The following is a 9,123-nucleotide window of genomic DNA, read 5'->3' on the forward strand; positions in this document are numbered from 1 at the left end:
CGTCAGGGTCTGGACCAAGCAGTGCCCTGCAGTCCTCACCTCTCCACCCTCTTCCGCCAGCCTGCTGTCACAACCCCTACCCTGAGCCCTCAGGCTACGGGGCAGAAGCCCAGGCCCCACTGCCTGTTGAGCTCCTGTTGCTGTAGCTACTCCGCAGACGGGCCTGGGGACACCCCTCAGCTCCTAAGTACCTCCCTCTCCACCAATAGTCACTCCGCTCCACCTGGCTTGTTGAAGCTCCCCCCACCCAACAGTGAAGGAACCAGTTGCAGGTGAAGGTAGAGGTCAAGGCCAGCCTGACTTGGCATCAAACAGGGACACCTGGTCTCTACTCCTGCCACCTTCCTGGAGTCCATGGTCCACTGGTGGTTGGTTCCTCCCTCTCTCCATCCCCAACAAGCTCTGGGCCAGGCTTTGGAGGCCTGTGAGGGGGTAGGTGGGGAGTCCAGTGGGGAAGTGTCCTGGGAAAGGGCTGCCTGGCTGTCGGCCCCACCTCACCTGCTCTCCTTAGGGCCCCCGGGGCTGAGTGTGCCACAGGGTTGGCCAGCTGGGCTGGGCTGAGCGGGAGCTGGAGCTGGGAACCAGGCGGATGGAGGAGGAGGTTGGTGGAGCACCAGAAGGGCAGGGTGGAGGAGAGGCTTGCTGAACTTTAGCAGCAACCTCTCTGGAAGATAGCTAGGCAGAGGGGCCCCTGTGTGGGGGGTTTCCAGCTGCCAGGCCATCCCTGGGCTCTGGCTTGGAGCGTGGGCATGAAGTGGGTGGCCTGGGAGCCCATAAAGCTGATAAGTCCTGGGAAACCCCGGGAAGCTGTCCAGTCCCCCATGACCACTTGGGCAGGTGCTTTCTCAACACAGGTCTGCAGGTGCTGTGAGTGTGGGCCCCGTCTGTGTTGTGAGAGTCCATATGAGCGTGCGTATGTGTGTGTGTGTGTGCACTCATATGCGTGCACTCTGCCTTTCTCACCAGCCTGGTTATCTACTCAAGATGGAATCCCCCTAGAGGGGCCCCTTTGCCCTAGCTGTTTTCTGGGAAGTTGCAAAGCTGAAGGTCAGACCCTCTTCCCTCCACCTCTTCCTTCTGCTCTTCTCTTCCCAGCTACTGGTCCTCAGCTGCCGGTGGATCCTCCCAGCCCTGCTCTGCTGAGGCTCCCAGAGGACAGCCGGTGAGCAGGGTCCCTACAGACCAGGTGGCCCCTTCCCAGGAGACTCTCACCATAGGACCTTCCTCTCTTGAGGAGTCTTCAAGGCTGGTCCCCAAAGCCCCCATCCTATCTCACGGGATGCTGCTCCCAGTTCCCATAGGACTTGCTAGGGGTGTGGAGGGATGCCCTAGACAGGGTGTGACCTGGGGAGGGGGAGGAGAATGTGTCTGGCTCCAGCAACCTCACCAGGCCTCACCCCTCCTTTATTCCTGGTGGGGTGGCTGAAGCTCAGGTGGTCTGGTGGTGAGAGGTCCTTCAGAGTGAAGCTGGAAGGTAGAGGGCCCAGGATGTAGCATGGGTCCTGGTCCTCTCTCCCCAGCTCCAGGAACACCGAGAGGAGCGAGACAGAGAGAGTGACCAGGGCAGCAGGGATGAGCCTCACACGCTGGAGTCTGGGGGTGTGGGAAGAGAGTCTTCATGGGACCAGCCTGGTCCAGAAGAAGAGCAGGGGGCTCAGCTGAGCTAGGGTTGGAGTGTCGTGGGGGAAGTGGTGGTACCGAGGGGCTCAGTGGGAGCTGGAGCCCAAGGCACATTCAGGGCTGCCCCATGATGCTGGCTCCTGGGACCCAAGGGGGACATCTGGCTGGAATCTGGGCCAGACTTCCTTGTGTGTGTCTGTGAACAAGTCTGAACCTACTTGTGTGTCTACAGAATTGTCCAACACCTGTCCTTTATACCTCTAAGGAGACCAGGTAGGCACAAGAATGACACTGCTCTGTAAAGGACATAGAATACAAGGGAAGACTTTAGGGTTGCCATCTTGCTAATGTTAGAATCGTTATTAATACCGTTGTGATTTCCATCAGTGATGCCAAAGTAGGATGCCAATTAGAATTACTTTTGGAGCTTTGCAAGTTGATTCCAAAGTGCATATGGAGAAGTAACCTAGCAAAAAAGACCATGAAAGAAAAAATAACATGAGGAGGGTCACGAAATAACTCAAATATTAAACTCCATACTCATCATTAAAATAGTGGCAAGGTTGCCTGACTCATCAGACTCACCAATGAACAGAATATAAAGACTAGAATAGATTTGAATTCCTAGGAGAATTTCATTTTTGCTCAGGAGAACATTTTAAATCAGTAGGAGAAAGATAATATATTCCTCAAACAGAACATACCCTTCAGAAGTTAACCATCTGGGGAAAGAAACCCCACAACAAATTGGATCTGTACCTTCCAACTTACAAGATAAATCCCAGATGGATCAACATTTAAATGTGAAAACTGAAAGCATAACACTACTTAGAAGAAAACAGGGAAGAATTATTTTATAATCTTGATGTGGTAAAGTCCTTTTTAAGTATGATATAAAATCCAGAAATAAAATAAAAATGGAAACTGGTTAATCAAAAAATAAATCATAAATTGCAAAGAAATATTTGGAAATCATGTCACAGATGATAATTTTTCGAATACCCAAGATCCTATACAAAACAAAACAGTAAAACAAGAAGGACCTGGGTATGGACAGAGAGCTCACAAAAGAAGGAAAAAAGGTGTCTTAAACATATGAAAAGATGACCAATATCACTCATAATAAGAGAACTATGGACTGAAACTATACTGGAACAGCCCCAGAAAGCAGATCAGTGGTTGCCTTGGGCCAGGGTCGAGGGGTTTATTGGGGAGAGAACATTAAGGAATTTTTGCAACATAGAAATGTTCTCTATCTTGATTGTAGTTGGGGTTGTACAAATGTACAAATTTGTCAAATCTCGCTGAGATATCCACCAAAAAGGGGGCATTTTGCTGCTTAAAACTGATTAAAATCTACAAAGGAATGTAATTTTCCTGATATATATTTGAAAAAGATTAAAAAATCTGCTGACACCTCCTGCTGGCCATGGAGAGGGGCAGTGGACGTTCCTTGACCTTGCTTCTGCTTGTGAATGGCATGGGGTAGCCCCACACAGGGCAATATTTATTGAAATGACACATGCATATTCCCATTGACCTGCCAATTCCCCATTGTTTGCAAGAGGAAATTGATGTCTATCAATAGAAGCTGATTGAGGGGTGCCTGGGTGGCTCAGTTGGTTAAGCGTCTGCCTTCGGCTCAGGTCATGGTCCCAGGCGCCTGGGATGGAGCCCCGCATTTGGCTCCCTGCTCCTTGGGGAGCCTGTTTCTCCCTCTCTCTCTGTCACTCCCCCTGCTTATGCTTTCTCACTCTCTCTTCTCTCTTTCTTAAATAAATACATAAATAAATAAATAAAATCTTAAAAGAAATAGGAGCCTGCTGAAAACAATCATGATGCATTCAGACAAAGAAACACTGTGCAGCCAGACAAATGAGTGAGAAAGCATTTTATGGACTGATGTATGATTATCTTCAAAACACAGTTCAGTGAACAAATCATTGTGCAGTTAGTTTATGTAGTATCCTGCCATTTGTGGGAAAAGGGGGAGGAGAATATATTTTATATGCTTTTCTATGCAAAAAATGTCATTGTGGGATATATAAAAAATGATAATATTAGTTTCCAACGAGAAGACAACTAGGTGGCTGGGAGAGAAAGATGGGAGGGAGGGTTTTATAGGTATATCCTTTTGTATCTTTTGAATTTTTTAACCATATGGAAGTATTATGTATAAATATATATATTAAGTCCCTGAACTAATTCAGATTCCTTTCATTGCCCAACTCAAGACCCAGACAAACTTGTGTCAGACCATTCTGGGGGGAGGCCCAAGAATATATGTGGTGAAGAACTCTAGAGGTGATTGGATTTGCATCCCAGATTAAGGCCACTGTGACTCTGCTACCTGCTCTGGGAAGACCCTTTGGATCTTGACAAGGGACTGTTTTCTCTCCCTTCACTCATGCAACATATTCCTTTTTATCTTCGCTGGTTCTCAGACCTCACTTTTCTATGTCTTCTTCCCAGCAGGCAGGATGACCCAAAACATGGTGACCGTGAATGGAGTCGATGTGGTCTCTACACTGTCCCAGCCCAGCCACATCAACATCCACATCCACCAGGAATCAGCTTTGGCACAATTGTTAAAAGCTGGGGCTTCCCTGAAGGAGATCTTTTCTCGCCCTCGGGACACCGGCCCTTCCGAGGCCAGGATGAGCTATGGGCAGCTGGTATTGGGGGTAAGAGGAGCAGGTGGTGCAGAGGATGGTAACTCTCCTTCAATGGGATGAAAAAAGAAGTGGGTTGACTCTTCATGAGAACTTATTATTTGTATCCCATCTTTTTTGGGAAAAGAAAGTTTTGGCAGGTTCCCCTACACATTTAGATGGAAAAGAATGATGGGCCTCTTCTTTGGTACAGTGGGGGTGGTCTCAGCCGGAGGTGGGGGACAGGTGGCTGTTAGCTGAGTTTCATGGAACCCATGTGGACTGAGGGCCTGCAGATGCGAGGCACTATTATAGGCACTTTGGAGAAAACTACAGAGAGAGTCCCTAGTCTGTAACCTAAAAGGGCTCAACATCCATCAGAAGGGAACACACCACTACAGGCATGCCTAGAATGAAAGGTAGAGCAGGTGACATCCTTGGGGATCGGCCTGCAGCAGTTGGCATCTGAGCCAGACCTCGCATGGAGGAAGAGTGTGTGCAGACAGATAGAGGTGAAAGATGGAAGGAAAGGAATTCCAGGTCAAGAGAACGTCAGGAGCAAGGGTGAAGAAGCCAGAAAGCTTCAGGCAAGTTCTGTCAGAGTAAAGAGAATGGGACTCAGGGCAGATCAGACTGGAAATGCAGCCCAAGGCTCTACTGCTGAGAGCCTTGACTGACAAGGTGAGAAATTGTCCTGAATCAGCTTCAGTAGTGGGAAGGCTATGGGTGGTTTCCTAGCAGGAACCTGGGCTTTTTAATGAACCTGCCTCCCAGTCAGGAGGTGTCCAGGGAAGAAGGGTGGAGGGTCTGTGCCTGCCTGGGCCCAGCAGAGATGCCAAGGAAAGAGAGGAGTCTCCGTCATCTATGGATGACGTCTCCATGACTTGGGAGTGAGTGGGCTTGGGGTACGAGGGAGGAGAGGAATCCAAGAACATGCTGAGGTTTGGTGTGACCAGGAGCCCGAGGCCCTGGAAGGCAGGCTAGACAGACACTGGAGGTGCAGGTGAGGTGTGGAACTTGGATGTGGCAGATCTGAGGTGCTGGCGGGCTGAGAAGCTGGTGACGGCCAAGAGGCAGTGATAGCTGGGTTCTCCAGGAAGCAGACATGAGTCAGAGTTAAATGTGTAAAAGGTTTGTTAGAGTGTCACACCTATGAATGAGAAAGGAGGGACCAAGATTGGGCAAGGGGAGCCTCCAGATCATGATGCAGGCCAGACAAGGTCTCTGCCAGCCCTGTGGGGAGCTTGGGAGCAAGAACGGCCACTTTATCGGAGAGCCACGTTGGGTGGAAATGGCCGCCGTACCCACCGCCTTGCTTCACCAGTGGCTGGGTGGCCATCCCCAAAGAGTGTGCCTGTGGCTTGAAAGACAAAGGGACCCTGAAGCTGCTGACCACTGAAGGCTGTCAGCTAACACACTTCTTTCTTGAAAGGGGTCCTTTCAGCTTATCCTGGGCAAGATGGTGGGACTCCTAAGGGGAAATGAGGAGAAAAAAGTGGGAATCATCCAGTGGGATGACAAAGAGTGGCACTGAGGAGAAAGCAATGACAAAAAGCCTGACATGTCAGAGGGATGGAGGAGAGCCGCAACATGCTGCTTCATGGATGTGAAGGGGACAGAACCTTCCAGAATCAGAGCTGCAGAGAGGTCAAGACAGGAAAAGGAGAGGAAAGCCAGCCAGGTACGAGCTGGGGGGCCTCTCCTGGGGCGTGTGGGCTGGTGGGAAGGGAGTTGGCTTTTCACCGTCTTGCAGGTGATCCAGATACTGCTGGGGGCTGCGAGCTGTGTTCTTGGAGGGTTGCTCTGCTTCGGGCCCTGGACAGAGCTGCGTGCCTCAGGCTGCGCCTTCTGGGCAGGGTCTGTGGTGAGTCAGGAAGGGGCTGTAAGCTCGGTGGCAGGCAAGTGGTTATGAGCAAGGAGAAAGTTCCTTTGGATCTGGGTCAGGGATTTGGGGAAGAAACCAAAGACCGGGATCCAAATGCCCTTCACCATGAGAAAGTGGCCTTGAGGGGCGAGCCAATCCCTGTCACTCTGTACTTTCCTCCTTCAGGCCAGGCTGGGAAGGCAGGGCAGCTGTGATGGAGTCCTGTCCATGTGCTCCATGTCTTTGCCAGTCCCTTGGATCCTGCTTCGAATCGGCTGTCCTGGGAACGGGTGGGGGGGGGGGGGGCCACTTCAGGAGAGTAAACTGGAAGCCTTTTCCGGTGTCTTCTCTCTGCAGGCTGTTGTAGCAGGAGCTGGGGCCATCATCCATGAGAAGCACCGGGGCAAACTCTCAGTGAGTCTTGGGTGTTCTCTGCCCCCTCCCATGTCTGTTTTTCTGCTCTATTTTTTGGTCTTCTTCCCTTTGGTTCTTAATGTCCCGGGATCTTTCCTGGAGGGGTGGGGAGGGTTTCCTGGGGCAGGAAATGAGGAAGAAGAGACAGGTTTGGGGCCAGGACCTCATGGCTCTCAATAAGGAGGGTCTGCGCCCTGCATTTCTCCCTTCTAGGGCTGTGCATCAGGTCTGCTCACGCTGGCTGGCATCTCCACGGCCGTGGTTGCTGTTGTCCTCTGTGTGAACAGCTTAACCTTGCCAAGTGATGGCTTCCTTTACATCGACTCTGTGTGTGAGTCCCCAGAACCTGCCACCCTTACCACTGGGTACAAAGAGACGTGGCAAAGGAGTCGCATGTCACGGTGGAATGAGGATAGGTGCAGAACCTACATGCAAATGCTGATGGTGAGAACAGAGTCCAGTCTTCCAGGCACCCAGCACAACTGTCTGTTCGCAAGGAGCTGGGGGACTGGCAGGCAGAGATGTAGGCTCTTGGAGTGTGGACCTCATCTTAGGTCTGTGGTTCAGGAGGTTTTAACTTAAGCTGGAGACATTTCTCAGACCCTCATGGCATAAGAATTCCTGAATCAAAGGGGATGAGGAGCAAAGGGCAGACATTTAAGAGAGAATGTCACAGAACGCCCTTCTCTCTTTTCTGGTGTGTGGCTGTCCTAGTTACCTATTGTTGTGTAAACACAACACCCAACACACTTTGGCTTAAGACTCTCATTTATCATTACTTCTCACATTCTGTGGGCTGGCTGGGCTCAGATAGGCAGTCTTGGGCTTTCTCATGCAATTGCTGTCAGACGTCAGTGGGGGGTGAAGTCTTCTGAGAGCTCGATTGGGTTGGAGCTCCAAGATGGCGCTCAACTGGCTGGGAGCTCAGCTGAGGCTATCAACCAGAGAGCCTACAGCGGCTTCTCCATGTGGTTTGGGCTTCTCATGGCATGGCAACTAGGTTCCAACAGGAAGTATCTCACTGTGAATATTTCAGGAGGTGGGAAATGGAAGCTACCGGCACAGTGTCACCTCCACTGTATTTTGTTGTCCAAAACAGTTACAGGCTGTTCCAGATTCTAGGGGTAGAGAGATAGATTCAGCTCTTCACAGGTTGTGGTAAGGTCACATTGCAGACAAGCAAATGGGGTGGAAGCTATGGGTGCCCCATGGTTGGAAAATGTAATCTGCTTCGGTGGCAAGTAGTCAGTTGGACAGAGTCTGATACCTGGCCAGGTTGATAAGGTGGTAGTAAGAGCAGACTCAGAGGAGCAGACTGCTGACTGTGTCTTTTTGCTTCCTTTATCTCCAGAATTTGTTCCTAGGCATCCATGCTCTGCTCCTGGCTGTCTGTGTCCTGCAGGTCATCATATCCTTGGCTTCCCTGGGCATGGGTCTTCGAAGCTTGTGTGGCCAGAGCTCCCGGCCCCTGGTGAGCTGTCAGGGAGGCACAGGGGAAAGAATGGGTCTGTTTGGTGAAGCTCTGGGAACAGGGAGGAACATCAGGGCCAGGAACATCCCTCAGCTTCTTTCCAGCACTCAGCTTAGTCCTTTGCTGTTTGGGGAGCGTGCGCCAGCACCGTATTTGGGTTAGCTGCTGCCCTCTGCCTCTTCAGACCCTCCTTTGTGCCTTCCTGTCCCAGATCTCTGGGTAGCTCCCCCTCCTCTGTACCTTTTCCTTCCCCTCCTTCTTTCATTTACCCGATTTCAAGTTCTAGGAAGCTAACTAGGCCCCATCTTTTCCCCAGCAATGATTGATTTCCCCTGTTTTTTTCAGGATAAGTAAGGGTCCGAGAAAAAGCTACTGGGGGAGAATCAATGCCTCCCTCCCCCTCCAAGGAGAAGACTGTGGCTGCCATCATCCTGTGAGCCCTGCAGACCCTGCCTGGGCCTCCACATGCCCCCAGCCAGAGCAGCCCAGGGCCTCTGGAGAGGCCAGCATCCCCTCCCCAGGGCCCCTCACTGCCCTGTCCCTCACACTTGCCTCTCCTTTGGCCACTTGTCCCGGCCTCCTCCTCTTCCCACTGTTCCTACTCCAGTGGCCTCAATTCAAGGAACAGGGGCTGTCGCCTTTCTCTAATGCCGATTAAACAGAAACAACAGGAAAATAATTTTGCCCAGAAAAGATGTCGTCTCCCTTTCTTCCACACATGGTATGCTGTGAAAACGTCTTTCTCTGTGCTGACATGTATGGATTTAAGTGAGGGCCAGTTTGGGACATGGAAACAAGGTCCCAATAAGACCCAATATATGTCCCACTCTATATCCCAAATGGCAAACGTCCTTTTTATGATTTCCTTCTGTTCAAAGTAAAGTGAAAATAACTCTCATATACTTAGAATCTTTTTACCTGCTGAGATTGTATTTAAGCATCTATAATTTTGACTAAAACTTTCTGGGGGGTTTATAGAACTATGTGAGGCATGAAACAAGAGTTTTTCCTCCCCTCCTTCCCTTCCTCCCTCCCTCCTTTCCTTCCTTCCTTCCTTCCTTCCTTCCTTCCTTCCTTCCTTTTTTCCTTCCTTCCTTCCCTCC

At 50.7% G+C, this 9,123-nt stretch overlaps 1 protein-coding gene across 1 annotated transcript; it reads left to right on the forward strand.

Moving 5' to 3' along the window:
* Positions 1-1,098: 1,098 nt before the first annotated feature.
* Positions 1,099-8,866, forward strand: TMEM176B (transmembrane protein 176B). The gene is made up of 7 exons (XM_032394400.1): positions 1,099-1,162; positions 4,096-4,304; positions 6,025-6,135; positions 6,493-6,549; positions 6,763-6,993; positions 7,901-8,020; positions 8,366-8,866. Exons 2-7 carry the CDS (start codon positions 4,101-4,103, stop codon positions 8,372-8,374), a joined length of 732 nt encoding a protein of 243 aa, XP_032250291.1. The 5' UTR covers positions 1,099-1,162; positions 4,096-4,100; the 3' UTR covers positions 8,375-8,866.
* The last annotated feature ends 257 nt before the right edge of the window (positions 8,867-9,123 follow it).

Source organism: Phoca vitulina, unplaced genomic scaffold, assembly GCF_004348235.1.
Source record: "Phoca vitulina isolate PV1807 unplaced genomic scaffold, GSC_HSeal_1.0 scaffold80, whole genome shotgun sequence".
Taxonomy (NCBI): Eukaryota; Metazoa; Chordata; class Mammalia; order Carnivora; family Phocidae; genus Phoca; species Phoca vitulina.

Coding starts and splice junctions, on each gene's coding strand:
- TMEM176B (XM_032394400.1), top strand. CDS start 4,101: ATGACCCAAAACATGGTGACCGTGAATGGAGTCGATGTGGTCTCTACA. Junction 6,550..6,762: donor AGCACCGGGGCAAACTCTCA/GTGAGTCTTGGG, acceptor TCTCCCTTCTAG/GGCTGTGCATCAGGTCTGCT. Junction 6,994..7,900: donor CCTACATGCAAATGCTGATG/GTGAGAACAGAG, acceptor CTTTATCTCCAG/AATTTGTTCCTAGGCATCCA.